The following is a 21,412-nucleotide window of genomic DNA, read 5'->3' on the forward strand; positions in this document are numbered from 1 at the left end:
GATCAGCATTAGAACTGTAGGCAAGGTGAGGAACTGGCCAAAGAGAAAAGAGAACTAGTGTGAAATCAGAGTTCCTCAAAAACTGGTCTTGAGCCTGATACTCTTAAATGGTTTCTTTAATGATGTTGCAAACAAAAACTAGATGTGTGCTGTTGTTCTATCTCAGTGGCACAAAGCTGGGTAGCTGGTGAGGACAGAGGAGGTAGAAACACCTGACCCATCACACTAGTGCCTGAGTGTGCTGGTTCATGTGTAGACACAGTGAAATTATTATCAAAGCTGCACACTTACTTATGAGGAATAAAGCCATCATTCCTGTTCAGTTGCTTGTCTTGCTCATTTTGACATGGCTGACAGTCAAGCTAGAGGCAGAGTTTCCAGGAACTCAGTTGAGGGAAAGCTGCAGAAAATTAGCCTTACTTATGTTTTTATCTTGTTGTCTGCTTTGCCAGTTCTTTTTCTAAGTATTTCATAACCATACAGATTCTTACATTAATGTACTAAGTTGTAATGTTTTGTTAATGTTGTGGAATTCTTTTTGCCTACACAATAACATTTGTGAAAACTACTCTCAATATTCCTTTCATAATCCCGTGGTGATGTATTATTGTGATTTAATGTTGCACTTACTTCTAGCAGAAGACACCAGCACTCTCCTTTATGGAATGTGTACATATTTTTCTTTCTGATCCAACAAGCAAGGTCACTCTAACCTCGCAAGGAAAGTAGAGCCTTTTCTGTTTATTGGCAGAACAATAATGCAGTTCTTGTCTATCAAATAAATGTCTTAAAATTATCCCAATGCAGCTCTGTAAAGGCAAAACACTAAAGGTTAACAGGGTAGATGAGGACTGGAGAAATGGAAGTGAGATTAAATGTAATTGTGCAAAATACAAGTCAATGCACTAGAAGATTAATACTAGGTAATTCTGTTACATAGCAGAAGCTTATCACTTGGGAATGAGATCTTCCTAACAGGTGCAGGGAGGCAACAAAGCCTAAGTAGTTTTAAGATGGAGCTTGATAACTTTATAAATGGATTATGACATGGTCCTGAGATAGCAGACGGCTGGGATTTGATGACCCAGATAGTTCTTTCCTAGTCTGTGTTCCCTTTTTGGTGGTGCTGCTGCTGGATGAAGAGCCAGTTGTCTCTGGTAGCATGGAGAGGTGCATATAAGGAGCTGTGAATCGGGTTTCACATCTTTTTGTAAAGGTCTGGGGACTACTCAAAACCCCAAAGAAATAAAGTTTTCAGACATACGTGAGAAGAAAGGTTTCTGGTGTCATACAATAAGTCTGTCTTGTCCTTGTGATCCATATTAAGGAGTGGATCTTGATATCTAGGCCAGGCCATCTGGGAAACCAAATTAGGGATACCTGGTAAGAGCACCTGGTATGGAGCAGGAAAGCTGAGTAGGTAGTGCGAGAAGGGTGTTCTGCATCTGTGTGGGGTGGTGGTGTGCATCCTAAAAGGTTTTTCTAAATCAGAATTTTGCAAAATCAGACTCTCCTTATGTATAAGGAAAAAAACAGACAAAAATGTTTTATTTCCAGAGATTTACAGGTTGTTGAAAAATATCTGGCTGATAACCAAAGGATCAAAATGTCTGAGTCACAGGGATGGGATTTGTATGCAGCACATACATAAGCTCTTAAAAACCCTAAAACTCCCAATTACATGGGGTAAAAACAGGAGACAGAAATCGTGAATCATTTTCAGAATTAGTAGAAAATCCATAGATTATACAGACAGAGCAGTAGAATTGCTTTCCAAAGTGTAACTACCAATTATCCAAATTTATCCTAGGACATTTGCTAGTGGACTATAGTAGCCATTTACAGTATCAACAAAAATATACACATAACATTTCCTGTTTTGTAACCGCGGCATTTTATTGGTAAAAAAATAAGGAGCAGTATTACATTAATAGATACTTGAAGCCATGCATGTCTTTCCATATAAATTCACTTTATTTTAGTCAAGCAATTATTCAAATAACTTGTCTATCCTTTTAAAGTAAGAATCAAAATACTCTGCCCCAAACTGAGGAAAACCAGTACTCCCATTACTCTCATATTTGAAAGTGAATAGTATTATACCTCTATTTTACAGACAAAACTTTAAGGAGAATATGTTGCCTAACATTCATAAATGTAAGATATTTAAATGAAGAAAAGAATGAATGGAATTCCTTTCACACAATTATAGCACTATAATTAAAGACAGAATATATATTAATCATTTCCTTTAAAACCAAAAAGGAACTTTGAAATCCCACTGGTCATTAAGCTGGCAACTCATTAAAAACAAGACATTTCCCATGCAGCAGCACAAGTGTACTCCTTAGTTTCACAGAGTCCAGTCCTGTAAAACTAAAGTTAGATTCATAAGGAAAAAAAAAAAAAGTCAATGAAAGTCATGAATACAGTTAAATTTCCATCCTTCTGTTGTAATAAGCATGTAGGTGTATGTACAGATAATTTCAAAATATTCCATCAGTCAGTGCCAGCATAGAAGATAGATAACATTCATCTAACTTGGCTTTGAAAATATAAAGAAACAAATATCAGCAGATCATTCCCATTTGCAGCTGAAGGGATCAATTTGCAATATTATGTTGTGATTTTTAACTTTCTGTCACTGCAAGAGATATTGTAATCATATTCTGGCTTGAGCAATTTACCAGAAACCTTACCCAGAAATTCTTTTCTCATGGGAACTTTAGGGAATCTCCAAAGTCTTAATTATTTCAATACAGAAAGCCTCTGTGGTTATACTACCTACAAGAAAATTACAAAGATTTTTAATGTATCATTGGCCAAATCCCAGGTGTAGTCAGGAAGACATTTCTACTTGTTCATATGATTGCAGGAATTTATGTCAGGGATGGCCTTTTCTCGGATGTGTTTGGCACTGGTCACAGACAACAATGGTGAATTGAACTACATGGTGACTGAGTTATTCTGGGGCTTTTTCCTTGCAGGCAATTCTACAGAGGCAATAATTTTAAGTAGGATTTAATTAGAAGTACTGTTACATGTTTTGATTGTATTCACACTGGGTGAGGAATGTCCCTTTTCCCCCCCGTAGGGTTGAAGCTCTGAGTGCCTGGCTCAGCAGGGAAGGGGCTGTGGGAAGTGATGACATTTGCTGTAGTTTGGTTATTATTAGTGCTACCCTGCCAGAGACACTGTGAGTTGGCCAGCAATGATATGGTGTAAATCCACTGAAAGACTAAGGTCACAGCAACCCTTCCAGGGGCTTTGTGGAGTTGGAGAGATCACCATGTCAGCTGCCTGCTCCCCAAAGAGCTTACCTTACCTCCCTGCCCCATCTACCCCGTCTAGCAGGTTCAAAGGACTTTGCAGCTCCAGGACAGCACACATCCCTCCTCCACAATCTTTCATGGAGAATTTCTCACTGCCAGGGTGAGGGTAAATGCACTCTGAAGCAACATAAACTTCCAAGAAATTGTATTGATTTTCCCCACCTAATTTTCAGTGGCAGGCTTGCCATTTAGGAAAATGGATGCTCACTCATCTCATCTCATTAATTGCACTATGTAGAGACTCTCATCTTTGTCCTTCACAGTCTAATGCTGAGGATTCTGATCATGCTTTTCTTACGGGGCAATTTCACAATATAAGTTGGGTATGGAGTAGGCCAGCTCCCCATAGCCCTGTGCTCACACACTGCTTCCCTGAGCTGGGATTTAGATGTGACCACAATTCGATCAAGCAGATGATTCCACAGAAGATTAACCCGTTGAAACAAGAAACAGAGACTAATAATTCTTCCAAATCAGCAAACTGATCACATGGAGATCCATGTGCCCATACTGGATTGGGTCCCCTGCAGAGGGGGTGGTGGGCCCATCCTTTTCTGGCAACAGTCAGCCATCACACCGACTTTGATCTCACTCCTCTGGCTAATGATTTCCTTTGAAGAGGCAAGAAATTTAGGTTCCTTCCCACTTGCTGAGGATTTTCCAGGGAGACTGGTGTCCATGTTCCCATTTTACTGAAATTATCATCAAGAGCACTGTTGCTGCCAATAGGAGAGGATTTGAGTTCTCAGACAGCATTTCTTGTAACAAAGATGGGTATGGAAGAAGCAACTAACCTTCTTCCCTTGGAGTCTGAAACAGAGGAGAGTGAGATATGACAGAAGTAACTACAAATTAAACTCAGTTTTAAAAGTAGCCTATGTAATTGCTGGGGTTTCACCTTAACTATATTATGAGATTTTTGACAGTGGCCCTGCTGAAATTCATGGAGATTCTCCTTGTATTGAGGAAGGTTTGTATTCTGTCAGTTTGCGATCACCCAGATCCATTTTCTTTGCTTCATTTTGCCAATTTTAGTTTCCTTTTTGCATTCAAACAAAGATTTCTTTCTCTCTAAACATCGCTTTTACTGCCTTAGGAGCATTGCCAAGCTTGTGCTCTTTTTAATTCTTTGCAGCTAGGCTGGAGCTTTTAATTCATGATATTTAAATAACATTTCAGCTTGATCATTTAACTCTTTCCCTATCTCAGCTTAATTCCACATTTGGCTGTGTAGTAGGTCTTACCTAGAATAGTGCTAAGGCTTGAACCAAGCCCTTGTAGCATATCACTTCTGTTTGGAAAATGTACATTTGGCTTTTGCGTTCCGTAAGAACTCGCTCTGTGCCAAATGGGAGCAGCATTTTGAGTTTAATCCATAAGAGTGTGTTGAATTATATCCTACAGAGATAGGGATATGCAGAAGAAAAGCACTGCACAGAAGGGAGAGGAATGAAATTGCCAGTTCAGAGGCTGTGGCTCATACTGTGACTATTCAAATGAATACTCTCTAGCAAAGGAGCTCCACTTGAAAAACAAGATTGGGAAGTGAAGAAACTGGGGCAAGGAGCACGAGTGCTTACAGAGTACTTTGTGACAATAAGACAAAAGCTGTAAAAATTCTTTTTTTTTTCTTTTGACTTCATGGAAACTCCTGGGATTATCCTGCATAACTTCAAGTGCACTGTACTGTTTGGTGCATTCTTAGTGCTCTTTACAAGGAGGAAGGAGTGTTGTATATCAAAGTCATGGTTATTTCATTACCTTTGTTTGGGCTTATGTTCCTACTGTCTTAACAGCAGAATCATTTTACTGGTCTGCTGGTATAGGCAGATATATACTCTGAATGAGAGTACATGCTAGCCAGTACATTGAGAGATCAGGCTTGTCTTTATGTAGAGGTAATCTGTGATAGGTAGATCATTTCTAAGTAGGCTATAGAGCACTCACTGATTGTATGGCTTGGGTTTTTTTTGATCAGCTGTGATACAAAGGTTTGTTATATTCCCACATTCTGTCTGCAATGGGTCTGAGAAAAAGAAATATCCAGTCCCCTCCTGTGAAACTACCAAAGTCTTCAAAGATGTTGTGAGAGGTGGCTGTGCAGAGAGTTCTCTTTTCCTGTGCACAGTCAGATCTCCTCTGTTATGAGGAATTTTCCATTATCTCAACAGCCTCTTATCTGGACCAACTAAAACTGAGTCAATGTAAAAAGGAGGTATTTTTGAAGTGAGCTATACATACTTCATTCAGTGTACAAGCATTTAAGTGGGTGCAGAGTTTGCATACCACGTAACAAATCTGTGAACAGGCTGTGATAGTAATACTTGTGGAAATGTTGGCTTTTTTAAGGAATCAGCATTTTGGTATTGCATATATCACAATTTGCATTCATTTTGTATGCAAATTTGCTACTGCACAGATGGAAATTTAAAGCTATATTGATTTAAAGTGTCAAAAGAAAGCAAATATGAATTCCTGCAAGTATCTCAGCTTGTTTTTATGTGTGCTAAACCATTTCACTGTGCTCTTAATATTAGGAATCACACACTTTACACCTTTTACTATGGAGGTTCTCTGAGATGCTGGAGTCCTATGGGGTTTGGACTTTTGCTTCTCATGCTCTGTGTTTACAGAAAGTCCTTGCCATCTAATATTAGGAACTCAACCTCTCTGCCAGTTCCTGGGCTGAATTTAAAAATGTTTGTTTTGAAATTCATTACTGCTCATCTAGTTTTCTGTAGACGTGAAGCCATGCATAAAATCATCTCATCAAACTGCTGTGTACTTTTAAAAGATATAATGGCATAATGTGATTTTCTGTTTTCATCCTTTTCACATGAACATTTTTCTGGACTACATAGAATAAATAAATGGTCTGGGTCTGTCAACTGAGCCGTGCTACTCCCTGCGCTTCCTAAACTTTTGTGTGAAGCCATTATTCTGCATCTTGCAAATTCCTGTTAATTAGGAGGCTCATTATCTGGTGTCCCTGAGCAAATAATTTATCATCTTCTGTAGTGATAAATTCCGGTCTTTTCTCATCAGCTTCAAATAACTTCACATCACGGGTAAAATAGCTATCGGGTGTTTTAGAGCTTTTGAAGTGAAAGGAGTGTGGTGGCTTGGGGTGAAACAAAAAAGGCAAGATGGAGGAAATGAAAGACTGAATGGCAGGACATAATTTAAGTCAGTCTTTTCCCCCGTCTCATGTCATCAGCTTTCCGGTACCGAACTCATTTCAGAGCGAGCTTACTCTGGGCCAAAGCGGGAATTCCCGGGCGCTGCTGCGGGCCGCGCTGGCAGCGCCCGGGGGGCAGGGGGCGCCATTCCCGGCCCGGCCACTCCCGGCCCCTTCCCGCCAGCCCCGGGCCATCGGCGCTTCGACACGGACGGGCGGAGCCGTGCCTAAATGCGAGCCGAAGGGACGTGTGTTAAGAAGAGCGCCCGCCGAGCACACACGTCCCGCACGTAAGCGCGGCCGAGCCCCGCCGGGCGCGGAGCGGAGCGGGGACAGCGCTGCCGGCGGCAACAGCGGCCCCGGGCCCGGCGGGAACAGCGGCCCGGGTCTCCGGGAACAGCTGCCCGGGTCTCCGGGAACAGCGGCCCGGGTCTCCGGGAACAGCGGCCCCAGGCCCGGCGGGAACAGCGGCCCGGGTCTCCGGGAACAGCGGCCCCAGGCCCGGCGGGAAGAACGGCCCCAGGCCCGGAGAGCTGAGGGGCACGGACGGACCGCAGCCGGCTGGCGAGAGCCGCCCGGGGCATCGCGGACGTGAACTCCTGGCGAAGGACTCCTGACCCTTTCCTGACGCGAAATCAGCCCGAGAGCTGCCATAGCTCCGTCTTGCTAAACTCTCCTAATATACACATTTTCTGAGCTGTGATCTAGCATTATTCCCAGGGGTTCTCCAAGAAAGGAAGTGGAGAATGTTCTTTTCAAAAGCATGAAGTGGGAAAATGTTTAGAACTATTTATAGCTGCACTTAGGCTGTGGAAATCCCAGACATTATAAACTATTTATAGTTATTCTCTGGGTTAAAAGGGTGAAGTCAGAAATCTTACTGAAAAAGTTGCATATGCTTCTTATCCATCAGATTAAATGAGACTTCTGAGCGCGGGATAGGGCTGGCTGAGATTTATGAAAAACCAGGAGGAATCAAAGATGAGGTGGAAACACCAATTCAGAGAAACACATACCCCATGTTGTGGAAATAGGAAGGGCCCTGTGGCACCTGCAGGGTGCCCAGGGCCAAAAGTTGGTAGGGACATGCATGCTCACTCTTTAGCTGTGGCTGCTGACAGCAAGTTAGAGTCTTCCACTGCCACAGGCTTCTCCATCCTGGCTGTTAGGGGAATCCCAAGCCAGCCGCCAGCATGCTAGAGCTGCTGTCTCTGCCTGCTTTGGTGTGTCAAATCTCTTTGTGCTTTGAAACCTTGGGAGTCTGTGCATGAGCCTTTTCTTCAGTGAGCTCACCCAGGCATTGGGAGGCAGCAGGTATCATCGGGGACATTATTTTGTATGTTCTGGCCGTGCTGCCTCAGCAGCTCCAGCAGCTGGGATCACCTCCATGCAGATGGCCATGGGCTGGACTGCAGGGACGGTTCCTTGGGCTGTCTGGGTCTTCCCATCCTCACTGCACCTTGGTAACTGATTATATTTCAAAAATAAATAATCTCTCAAGCTTTTCCTGCTTTTGTCAGACTTGTCTGGAGCAAGTCTGAATTTGCTATAAGAACTCCATAGGAATATTTCTTTACTGACAGTTGAACACAACCAACAGATGAAAACTGACCAAAAATGTCACGTATAACATGACAAAAATGCTGAAATATAGCTCATTAGAACAGCAATATCATATCACTGTTAATATAACTAATTTAAGGGGAAGCTTTTCTTACTGTAACCTGAATAATGTCAGACATGAAATCCCAATGATGTTTGCTTCCTGCTGCTATGATTTTCTGATGAAGTGTGCAAAACCAACACTGTTTCTTTAAAACTCCTGAAACCAAACATCATAAAGCATTATTTTTATTATTATTATTCTTATTTTATTATTTTAAAAAATCTCCTATCATCCAACACTTTTTGCTGTACCTGACTAGAGTACCTTTCAGTTAATATCACTGATAAATGGATTACTTCAAGTCTTGAAAGAAGTATCTTAGTAACTTCAGAAAAAACTCACTTTGAATAGTGGATGTCTCATTTCAAAGAAGAGGGTTCTTTTATTTTTGCTCTAAGCTGTGTTTCTCTTTTGGCCCTGCCTAATGCTGAAATTTGTGGCAGTGTCTTTAAAGCTCATATCGTTTGCTGTTTGCCATGATTTTAGGGTCTGCAAAAATCTGTGTGGTGATGCCACTAATCAGGTAGGTAGTAACTTCTTACTTAAAATGGATTTTTGTTTGATAGTGCTTTTGTTGGTCCCTCCAGCCTTTTGGTCAAGAATGTGGGTGTCTAGACTGCCCTACCTTCTGCCTGCAGTCTCTGTGAATAGAAACACGGGGTATACAAACAAACATGTACAAACTACCTGCTTGTTCTCTTATCTTACCCTGCTTTCCCCAGCTTGTTCTGTAGTGACCCCCAAATGGATCATACAAAAAGGTTTCTTGGAGTAAAAATAGCCTTGGAAGTAAGGTATCCTTTTTTTCCCCCCACCTCCCTCTTCAGGTGTAAGAGGCTTTGTAAATGACACTGCAATTACATGCTGATGAGCACAAAGAATAACTCCCCCAGGTCACGCCACAGCCTTCACTGTTGAAAGAAGAAAGCCCTAGAGCTTGACTTCATGCACTCATGTGCTTACTACCCTTCGTGGTATGAAGGGCTTATGACCAAACCTGAGGTAAAGCTGTTTGACAAAGCCAAACTCCAATTTAGGAGTGAGTTGAGTTTAGGATGTAATTTGTCACAACTAGCATTTTGATAACTCCATAAATCATTTTATTAACACTGCCATGATTCTCTCAATGATTCAGCAACATCCCACAGCAAAAAAAAAAACCCCAAAAAACAACAAAACAAACCTCCAGACTTAAAAGGTTGCAGATAAACTCTCTTAATAGACAGACCTACCAGATGGCATCTTTTATTGGCAGTAAGGCAGCCATTTACAGCCTTGTTAGCAGCCACATGTACATTACTCAAGAGTTTTCTATGACAATCCTGGGTGTTTCTAAAGGGTATTTTCAAACTTATTTATCTTACTGCAGTGTGCCTCCCTTCTTCAAAATCACAAATTCATCAAGAGTTGAGGTCATTTTCTTTCCCTAAAAGACAGAAAAATGTTTTAGAGCAAAATATTTTAAAAAACCCAAACCAAAACAGGATGTAAAATAAATAGCATCATTTGTCCATAAACCACCAGACTGTAGGAGCAGTTCTGTAGGAGCAGTGGACAGACAGAGCCTGTGCTAGTTCTAATGTAGCCCTTTCCCCTTACTAAGGAGACCACAGACCAGTGATGAAGAACCTCTGACCCTCTGTGGTGCAGCAGGAATGAAGTATGGAAATAAAGCTCTCTGAATTTTCTAACTTGCAAAATGTAGCTATCAGTTTTCAGGTTAGCTGAATCATGGGCAGTAATAATAGAACAGAAATCACTTGTGAAGACACAGATACTAATACTTTCCTTGTGCAAGTCATGCAAAAGAGCACAGCTCTGCAAGTTAAAAACAAACATTGCTTCTAGGTACCCGTATTGATATTCTGCAGAAAGTTTGTTACGTCTGTAAATATAGCTGGATTCAGTGGCTCATTGTACAGATTATCTCAGTATCAAACCCACAGCAAAGCAGTGTTTTACGTCACTGACTACCAGTAATAGCAATGCAGAAGCAGAGGTGTTGAGTTTAAATGTCAGCCATGACCTGAAGCTCTCAGCATTTTCCCACACTCGATTTGCAACATCCAGTTTTCCTGAGAGACCCCTGTATTCGTACTTTCCATGTATGACTTGGGACTGGACATTTGTACACCGTTTTTTTCTTTGTGTTGGGAGCTGGAAATCTAGCTTAAGAATATTTAGTCTTACGAGGGAGTAAAGCAACAATTTTCTTAATGAATTGCTGGTTATACAGAGTCCAGCTATTAAGATAGAAATGAAAAAAAGATAAGACCACTGATATGAGTAAATTGTATTAGTTACAACGCAACAGAGCACTTGTTCCTACTTTGGAAAAGGTGAAGATTTTCTTACCTTAATAACTGAAGTTAGTTCTGTCAGAAATACAAAAGCAAAAAGTTACCAAGTTGAGATCGATGGTCAAAAGGTCATAATTTCATCATGAATCAAGAATCAAGGTCCCTTAAAAACATGTTTTTAAATGTGTATAAACTTTTAACATCCACTAAGTTCCACAGCTTGATTCTAGGTGGTGTGAAGAGTAATGCTGCCCTCTCGGGCTTCTTTTGAAGGCAGGGGATTCCCCAGTTTCTGCAATCAGTTCTCATACAGAGGACACTTTGTAGGTTTAACTTTGCTGCCCCTCTCTGAACCTTCTCAAACATCCTGTATCTGTTTAGAGAGAAGGGAGAACAGAACTGAATACCTGTGTGCTTGGAAATGCAAAGGAAGATGCTGCTTGTTGGCAGGAAGTAAAGAACCTTTCTTGAATTCAGTGGGTGTCCCCTTTTGGATTACTTAGGCCTTTAGCTCTCTAATTTAGGCATGAGACAAAGCTTCCTGAGATACAAACCTCTCTTTATTAATGACATGATGTTCTGGAAAACTTCAGTTGGATATTCAGACAATCTTTATTAGGAGTCTTTGTGCTTCTGCTGTCTTTGTGCCTACCTACACTTTTAACTCAGATGCTCTAAATTGCATAGGTAGCAAATTTAGTGGTATGAGTAACCCTCATGAAGGTATAAAGAGAACTGCAAACCTGGGTACAAGGCCCTTGTTAGCCTGGGCAGATCCAGGCTCAGATCTCCCATGGGAGCTGTAGCTTCATAGTTTGTGTGCAGCTCACTGCTGGTATGCAAAAGATTCCAAATGGGAAGGCAGAAGAGGAGATCTGATTCTGTAACAGAGGGGCTGTGATACTGTGCAAGAGTAGGGACTATGGGTTTCCATCTCTCATACAACACTCCTAAAATGTACTATATATGAAATATCACTACTAACATGAAGTGAAAAAGAGAAGACAAAAAAGCACAGAAGAAGAGGCTGGATAAAATCAGGGCAAAGTGAATCTCAGGTTCTGTTGCTTAAAATTCTTTTATTTGCAGCTATGCCCTTTAATATCTTCTATATGGGTCATCAAAATGTGTTCGACATCCCTGCACTTAAGGATGTTCTTCTCTTCATCAAGTAGGATACTGAGTGTAGCTGGGAATAAAATAACAGTGTTGATTCCCAGACTAGAGAACTCTGCTTTTAGCGTCAATTTTTTATTCAAGCCTGTGTTGCCTGGGCAATGTCAGGGAAAATATAAATTCTCTTCTGTAGGAGGAAATGCTCTTCCTCCAACTTCTAAAATGCTTATCTTTGTGTACATCTGAAATATGATGAAGCATGTGTCCAAAAAAGTGTATTCCCCAGTCAGCATTTCAAGTGGGTGTGAATTTCAAGTTATTCAGAAATATTCAGTCATTGGTGGGGGAGAGAAGGAGCACCAGATTTCTTTAAGTATACATTAAAAGTGGAAAAGAGACCAGCCAGGCTCTTCACAGAGGTCAAGTATCTGCAAGCTTATAGCAGGGTTCCCAAATGTCATATGATTTTCATATGAATTGACACATTAGGCTGTAAGCAGGGCAGGTCCATATTTGTTCATTTCTTGAACTAAAACCTTTGCCCTCCCCACAAATGTTAAGATCAAAAATCCTGGGTTTGCTTAACTTAATATTTAGAAAGTATGATGTGTGATTTTGGACATTGGTTTAGTTTTATCCATAATGTGTTGCACAGAACATTTAAAGTCATGACGATTTCCTTATTTATTGCATAAAAATCATCTTGGAGTTAGGATTATCTTTAGATTCATGGGACTATTTAGCAAAATTTCCCCTGAACAAATTTCAGTTTGAGTGAATGAGCTGGGATGCTTCACTCCAGAGCAGAAAATCTGGAAAATGTTTTTTCTTTACCTCTCCCCATACTTGCATCCGAGTCAACAATTTGTAACACAAAAATGTAATTTAGAGATGAGATCATCTCCCTAACAGTTCTCAATCATGAAGCTATCTCCTTCTGTGATTTTTAAAGTATATTTCTTTAATTATTAAAAGTTTTGAAAAAGCAGGGTCTTAAGAGAGATCTATTCACTGAAAATGTAATCAATTACAGAAGAGTTTCCAGTTTCACCTCCAGCTGCCATGACTGTCACATGCACATCAACAGTATTGTGAAATTGCCTCCCTTTGCACACTCCTTCCTAAAGACCTGGTTTTCTCTCTTAAAAGCCCCGAGTGTATATCTCCATAAAATCTGTGATGAAGAAGGAAAAAACAAACCCCAAGCATATCCTAAACCTGCCTGGACTGGTAGTACCGATCCTTTCACCAACTCATGTAGCCCTTTAAATATATCTCAAAACAATGTGAATGACATTGTGGGCATTGATAAATGCTCTTGAAAAATAAACACCCCGTGGCAGTTCAGTCTCTAGTGATAGCTCAGGTGCCTTCCAGACAACAGAAGCTACAAGGCAAACAACACAACCTGGCACAGAAGAGGTCGCAGGAAGGTTCAGCCAGTGTGAGCTCGAGGTTCCCAGGGGCCAGGAAGGTGAGGACGTGTTGGCAGGCTGGGAAGGCTGTGCCTCCAGCACTGTGCCACAAATCACTCTCTGAAGGATGCTGGCTCCAGCAGTTCAAGTAAACGTGCAGTCCTGCATCACACCTGGCTGCTACTTAACACCTCACTCCTGCACAGGAACCTGAGCTACTCCTGGGAGATAAGAGGTTGTTTCACATCTGTATCAACAAAAGGAAAACGTTGCTTTGTGACGTCCCAGCAAAAGCTCTCAGCAGATACCTGTGCTGATAACAGTGGTTTTTTTTTTTTAACCACTGGCAGTTTTTAACCACCCTGTTATCAGCTGCTGCATGATGCTAAGTAGAGGTGATACTCTTCCAGAGCCTGCAGTTTGGTCCTGTCACGCAAAGAGCGCATTCTGAGATAAAACAATAAAAGGAGATCAGAAATAAGACTCTGATTATTGAAACAGGACCACAGCCATTTGGTTTTATTAGTGCTGTCATTAAAGATGACTGCTGGCACAGACACAGGCTTGTTAATACTTTTCAGTGTGAGCAAATACTTATTTTTTTGTTGTTGTGTCTATCTATGGAGTAAAAAAATTAGTTTAATCTGTTTTCTAGATATTGTTCCTGGTATACCTCAATTTTAAGCTTTATAAGTGTTAGAAACACACAGCCACAGTTCCTCAGAAAGACTAATTTAGAGCACCTTTGTCTCACAGTCCTTAAGGCTTCACCAACAATATGTGTGTGTGTGTGCTGGCAGCTTCCTAGCACTGAATGTGCTGATAACACTTCAGCACATAATGCAGCTGTGCCTAAATTACATTCTATACAGATCAATTAATGTAACACAAGTTTATTTTAGTGGAACTATATAGTGGAACTATAAACAGATGATCAAGTGTTGCAACAGTTTTTATTACTTATTTTTATTTAAAAAGGAATAATCTCCAAAAAGTTGACTAGAGTCAGGAAAATATCCAGAAACATAAAACCAGCTCAACAAATCTGCAGTTTAGTAATTCAATACCAGATGGTTCATATACTGGGATTGCTGTGAATATTTAGAGACTTTTTACTCAATTGATATACATACCACAAATGCAGTTACAATCTAAAACTGATTGCAAAAACAGAGAAAGGGGAAAAAGAGACATAAGATCCACCTACCTCACTGGCATCCTTAGCCAGTCTCACATTATTAGTCACTGAAACTAAGAAATTTTTTAGCTCCTAAGCTATTTTTTATGGATATATGGTTTGAAGAGGACACCAATTTTGCTGCCACTTTGACACAGCTTAAGCAACACATTCTTCAAGGCCATACCTGTGTTTGTCCTCAGTATTTGTGCATTTGCCAATGTGAGTCCCCACTAAATTATGCAAAGTGTGGTAAAAGCTCTTCTTATCTCTGGAAGAGGAAGGATGGGAGGAATATTGGTGCTCTGTGTACCTAATTGCTACTACCTATAGCACTGATGAAAGTAAAATGAGTTAAAATGTGCTGGGAGTTAAACTGCATTTACAAATTAGCTCAGCTAATGTGAATCTCACAGAGGAATAATGCTTATTTTGACTTTTCAATATATTTTAGTTTAAACAGATTCCTAATCAAATTAAGCTATCTTAGAAAGACTTTAATCGTACTAATGGGATTGAGCTAGAGAGCCTTTAGCAGGGGAGCAGAAGCTCTCTGAGGAGACACAGAGCTATGCTGAGTCATTTTCACAAATGGATGGCAAAAGTATTCTTGCAGGATGAAAAAGGTAAGGTTAAGATAACTTCTCCTGCACAAAAAGAAAGCACTAAAGGAAATTAATAAAAATTAAGTAGATTTGCCTAATAAGGAACAGCACAGTACCTGTTTGCAGAGAAGACAGCACATGGCTGTGCTGTGGCAAATGTTCACTGACAACTGCACGTTACAAAGATCTCAGAACTCAAACTACTCATGAATCACTTCTTAGTGCTGGTCATACTCTTGAAAAGCAACAGTCAGTCAGGGTGGACAGCAGTGCCATTGCCCAGAATGTGAGACCAGAATTTGGAATTCAATTTCCTCCTGCTGTATCTGCCTGTCTACTACAAATTCTGCAAGAAGAGCCAATAGATAGGGATTTCTATCAACCAAATAATGTAAGGTGGAATTATCTAAATTGGCAGATTGTTTCATTGGAAACCTTTTAGTTTAGAAAAAAAGGATATTAGACTTTTCACTGTCAAATCTGTTACATGTGTGACTAATAAAGACCAACAAGATGATCCAAGAATTTACAATTTAAATAGCTAAGACTAATCTTAAGAAGATTTATGAGAAAGCTGATTTGGAGTGCTATATTCTATAAATTAATAGTGACAGATTTTTATGGGTAGTACACTTAGGAAATAACTACAAAATAAAACCAGGAGGTTGTTATAGTCAAAGTTAAGCACTATAATTCAAACAAATGATTCTGTTATTTACTGGTAACCATATGTTCACATAATACAATGTATATAAGTATTTTTATTTTAGTATGTAATACTTGGCAAGTACTTTCTTTATAAAGAGGCTCATAAGGTCAAGGCTGAAGAGTAATAACATGTTACCAGTGCTCTGCACTGAATAGGTAAATAGTTTTGATGATACACTGTACAATTTGTAGACAGACATGATTGCCAAATTTTGTATCAAATATACCAGTTTTTATATCAAACATACTTTTCCTATAAAAGACACTGATAAAAATTTGCATATCAGAAAACTAAGCAAGGAAAAGGCTTCAGTTAATTAGATTTTATAGTTTATATACCAAATCCAGCTATGTAACCCTTGAAAATGAGGTCTTAACCTTTTGAGTTACAGGCGCTTAGCATTTCAGAAAACCAGTTTAACTTTCCATAAAAGAATCATAATGTGGAACTTTTCCATTATTAGTATATTTAACATTTTACAGAGCAACTATAGAAATGCGATTGTACCTGAAACAGCCTGTCAGCCACAGATACTGCTGAATTTGTTTTGAAGAAAAAGATTGTATAATCCTTGTTTACAGAACTTTTATATTAGAATATGCAATAGAATGGCAATGTAAAAATAACGTAAAAATCAGACATTGTACTTTGATTTTTCCATAATATTAACTCAAAATAACAATTTTTTGGTACAGCATTTTCTTACTCTGAGGGAACTCTGAGGAGAACACATAGTTTGGAAGGTGTGAGTTATGAGCTGCCTTTAAATTACTTGATAACATTACTCTCTGTCATGATCCTTCATTTTGCTGGTACTTGGAAATCTTTAAAGGAGCTTATACATTTATAGATGAACAGGTGCTGTGCAATATACTTTACATATAAACTTCACTTTTTATCTGCTAAAAACAAATCTACAGATTAAAGAGAAATTTAACATGTAATACATTTGTATGCATTTTGCAAGCACACCTAAAGCATTTCATATTATGTTCCCTTTTCAACAGATTTAGCATTTGAATGATGTGCTGTCTTAATGCATTTAACTCAGGGTCAGTAACTGTGGTTTCAGCCTAGGTGTAAGGTAGACACATTTTGAGATTCAATTAAAGGCATTGAAATAAAGCAGTACCTTAACTACACATCTGAGCATAATTACTGAGTTTCACTTACTTTTGAGAACTCAGTTTAGAAGTGCAAGTTTATGCCAGCAGGTGTGAGTTGAGCATCATAGGCAACCTTATCCTTTTACCAAAGAAATGTATTTAGCAATGGTTGTGAAGATGGGACAATATGGCCCTTCAAGTATGTGCAGAGGCACTCAGACTACAGGAGCCAACAGGATTCCTGCATCTGCTCTGGGGGCACAGCTCCTGCTGACTGCACGAGACCCACCTCAGGCACACTCACCCACACTGAGTGCACATCTTTTAACTGCACTGCAACATGACCAGTCTTGCTTGAAGACTAGAAAATTCACTCCCTCCTAGTGAATATTGATTCCTTCAGCTTTTAGTTCCAAAGGTCTTCAACAAGCAAAAGTGACAAATAAACAAAAAATTACTTATATAAGGGAAATACTTTATTTCAAAACCTAAAGATTTCACAAGATGAACACTTGCATAAGTACTAAAAATATAGAAATAGTTCCTCTGTATTTATAAGTATGTAACTTGCGGGTTTTTTTTTAATTTCCTTCACAGCTTATTATTTTTGTTGAATCCAAGCTAGGCATGTTTCCGTACAACCATATGGAAGCTCTTGAGTTGGCTCATGTCTGAAAAATGTAGTTTTCCATAGGACATATCGTATACTGAGTGATTGAATCTAAAATAAATTAAAAAAACACAGGATTATTTAAAATAAAATGCAAAAGAAACAGATGATAAAGCAACAATGTACTTCAGAGCAGTTTCTGATAAAAGGAAGTTTGTTGAAGCTGAGAACCCAGATAAATGCGAACAGTGAAATGATAATAGTGCAGACACTTACCATTTACTTAAGTTTTTAAAAGGTGCTGCATTATTGACCTATATGCTTTTTGTTCCAGTCAACCTTGAGTGAATTAATTGGCAGCTGGTATTAATAGCAGAAAGCAGATAGCCACAAACCAACTGAATTGCAACAGTGAAGTCTGAAAGATTAGAAACAACTTCAGATTTGATTTACTTGATAAAGACAGCAACTTATAGGTGACACTGTTCATACTATTATGCACACAGCTGCTGAGAAAGGGGCAGAGCTTCAAAGCTCTGCATCATTCTTTTGAAGCATCATATAGAAATACTTTTTTCTGAGATTTGATGATTCCTCAAAATGAATTAAAACCCATTAACTGGGGAGTGACCATGCCTCATGATCAGAAATCACACTGCAAAAATGAACTGAGAAATCTGTAAACGGCACAAAAAATTCCAAGTCCTTTTTTGTTAGCAGCTGGATATGCAATTCCTTCAGTCCACTGATGGGCTGAGGGTGGCCTGTTCAGCTGCAGGGAGCTCATGAGATCATTGACCTGGGATAAGGCAGACCTCCATGAGACCAGTAGAAGACTGGGACATATGAATCCCACACCACTTTAGATCATTACATTTGTCCATCTGGTGCACTGCTGCTGGAAACTTTTGTGTTTAATTTACTCTTATTTTCAGGCTTGCACAAACCTTTGGTTTCATCATCTGCTCACTTTTTTTTTTGTACACTTGCTCACTAAGTTTTGGAAGCTGGAGAAAGGTATAACAAACAATGCCACCTTTTTAATGCCTCTCGTGAAGCTTCACAATTTTATCTTATCCTTTAAGTAAGTATGATATAAAATGTGCATTTAGATGGGTATTTTTCCCTTATGGCTCACTTTTCCTTTTTTCTTTAATGTTATTTTCAGTCATGTTTAAAGTCATTATGATCCGACAGCATTAGGGGTCAAGAGATTAGGACTTGCTTGGCTACTCTCATATAACATCAAGTCCTGTAGTACATTTATTGCTAGGGTATGAGTGGGACACTTTCTGTAGAAGTTTGACAGAGCATATGATGTAAATTAAATCTTATTTTTTCTAAATAAGGTCCCTTTTTGGAAAAGACCCTTGCTACATATATAGTCTGTCAGAATGTGTTGCAAATTACTTGGAAAGATGATAGACTACGAACTCAGAAACAGAACAGCAGGTGTTAAAAAGAAACCTTTTGCCAGTGAAATGGAGACTGCAAAAATTGTCATTGAGATGCACAGTCCAGCTTTCAGGAAAATTTATCAGAGCGTACCAGTCACCATATGTCAGTATTACTATGCCAATTTATACCAGTTAAAACTACATCTAAAGGTGAAATACATGCTGTTGTAAAAAGCAATTATCATATAGGCATTTTCCCATAATTTAGTTTGCTCTACATGAAACCATTAAACCAAAAGATAAATTTGAAAATATTTGGATGCTATTTGTTCTAGGAAAAATTAAAATGGAGAGTATCAGGACCATCATAACACCCTCTTAGCTGTAAGAGTAAGATCTTACCATAGAGACAACTTTCCTGAAAATCTAGCTTTAGCAGTTGGTTCTGTTTTCTTCCCATCATAACCCCAGTTTAGTGAAATACTTTTGGTAATTTTTTAAATACATATTCTGCAATATTATGTATAAGCTGAAATTTGGTGTCTTACCTAATACCCAGTTTTCTGATAAAGATATTATTTCCTGGTACTTCTTTCCTGGTTTTTTTCCTATACAGATTTTTGCCTGATGTAAGTCTTTACATATTTTCCCTCCTGCCAGCTGTATAAGTTCAATTAACTTTTTGCAGGATGGCTGACTGGTAGGAGATACAAACATGACAGGCTGGTTTGAAAAGAGAGTCTGCTTGTATTTTCCTGTTGATAGATGACGCTGAAGCCTGCAGATCTGTATTTGAAGAAACAAAAAAATTAATTAACCCGTGTGTTACATTTCCACTCAAAGTAAGACTAATCCTTGTTTTTCATAATTCAGAAAAAAAGGAGAAATATATTAGATTTATTATTAGAAATTATTGAAAAACTTTACTTTGTAAAGTGTATCAGAAATAAGAATTTCTGATATATAAAATATACAAAGAATTTTCTCTACTTCATCAATACAATTTCCAAACCAGAGTTTGAGATTATTTCACTATAGGTCAGACATTTACCTATAAAACTTCTTAAAGCACTTGACAATATTGTTTTTCTTCATAGTTTTACATTCTTACATTTATAACACTGGCCATCACACAGAAATCTTAAAGGATATTATAAATTATTATAGTCTTGCAGCACAAACTGTGATAGCCTTTATAATATATAATGCTTGTCGGTTTGTACTGGGGAGTTTACAAACATATCTAACTCAGAGTTTAAACTACTTTAGGACCCCTTTTCTGCTCCTGTGCTCCACAGATACAAACTATATTTTAGCTGCGATGTATGAAGTAACACAAATGTACCAGCACTCAGAGGGAACTATTTACTGTAAACCCTTTTGTGTTCACAAAACCAAGAGAAGTTCTTTGTAAATGCTGTGCAGCTTGTAACATTTGATCATTATAACAAAAACCTGCTTCACCTATCAGGCAAATTTTCTTCCCAGTATATACCTGGCAGAACAGTGTTGCAGCAATTAAAGCCATCTCCTTTAGCTATAATATGTGTAAAAGCATACAGCAAGTGCACACAACATGGTATGCAAAATAAAGTTTTCATACCAACATTAAAAAAAACCCTTGTATTTCATAGTGTGAGGCTGCCATTGACCTGCCAGAGCAATGCATATAACAGTTCTGATTTTGTATCACTTGTCAAAGTTTGGAAAATTTATACTAAGACTGGAGTTAACTGCAATATGAGAACAAAAAGAAATGTTTCATATTATGTGAAGCTTGGAAGTTTTTATACAGATGACAACATGAGCATGGAGGAAAGGTCATTTTGCATATATCTGGTTTATGTGAGACATCTGAATATGAAACTGTAGCGTGTGAGAAGGTTTAACTGGAACAGTGGAAAAAAATAGCTCTTGAGTGGATTCCTTCCACTCAACACACAAATATGCTGTATGAAACTATAGGCACTTAAGAATCTGATGTGATAATGTATGTGCTTGGCACATGTGCAGCCAAAGTAAGAATCTCCACATGATTTGCAGGGGTTTATAAAGGAAGCTAGAGGAAGATCCTGCAAAGTCTGAAACCCATGGTAACTATGAGGCTTCAGCTCAGTGGCTCTGTGTCACTGGCCTCTGCTCTTCTGGGACATGTCAATCCCTGGCAATCTCAATTTTGAGATTTCCTCCACCAATAAAGAATTTAGCTTTCGCAGATTGTTCATTCCTTGGTTGCTTTCCTGAGAATAAAATTAGGTTGATTCTTTGCTTTCTGAATTGATGCAGTTGTCAAGACTGACTGCTATGGATGAAGCAGACCAAAAAGACTTAATCACAACCCAAGAAATACCCTATATTTTCTATTTCTTTGTAAACTTAGGTTTAGGAATGGTATGGCACACCTAATCCTGTCTCTTAGCTGCTAAATAATTTTGTTGATCACAGTATCATTGCAGAGTTCTACTGCAGACTTTGGAGGACATTGAATATATCTGATGGCCCTTCCTGCACCCAATGCCTTGCACTTGCAGATCTGGATTTGGACTCAGTGGAGTATTGCCTACCTCCATCTGAGCAGAATGCTCTTCTAGGAGTGCCTGTCTTCTGGGCATCGTGGTGTCAACAAAATCAGAAAAATAATAATTGTACTTTTTAAATACATGGTATCAGCTTTGGAATTCTCTAAGAGCACCATTTGTGATGGGCCTTGTGAGGCTTAGAGGCTGTGATCACTGTCTTAAAAGGAGACTAGGTCAGGAACATAAACCACTTTGCAATCTGTGATGTACAGAGCAGTGTGA

The 21,412-nt window shown here is 39.0% G+C and overlaps 1 protein-coding gene across 2 annotated transcripts in view; it reads right to left on the reverse strand.

Moving 5' to 3' along the window:
• Nucleotides 1-14,341: 14,341 nt before the first annotated feature.
• Nucleotides 14,342-21,412, reverse strand: part of MCPH1 (microcephalin 1) — a 129,050-nt gene continuing 121,979 nt past the window's right edge. For both annotated transcript variants that reach the window (XM_005521941.3, XM_088053543.1), the window contains exons 13-14: nucleotides 19,160-19,397; nucleotides 14,342-17,325 (exon numbers count right to left, since the gene is read on the reverse strand). In XM_005521941.3, the coding sequence (XP_005521998.2) occupies nucleotides 17,270-17,325; nucleotides 19,160-19,397 (294 nt within the window). In that variant the 3' untranslated portion in view covers nucleotides 14,342-17,269. The remainder of the gene's footprint in view (nucleotides 17,326-19,159; nucleotides 19,398-21,412) is intronic.

The sequence above is a fragment of the Pseudopodoces humilis genome, chromosome 3 (genome assembly GCF_049639895.1).
Source record: "Pseudopodoces humilis isolate 2021_Gansu_Grassland_sample_001 chromosome 3, ASM4963989v1, whole genome shotgun sequence".
Classification (NCBI taxonomy): domain Eukaryota; kingdom Metazoa; phylum Chordata; class Aves; order Passeriformes; family Paridae; genus Pseudopodoces; species Pseudopodoces humilis.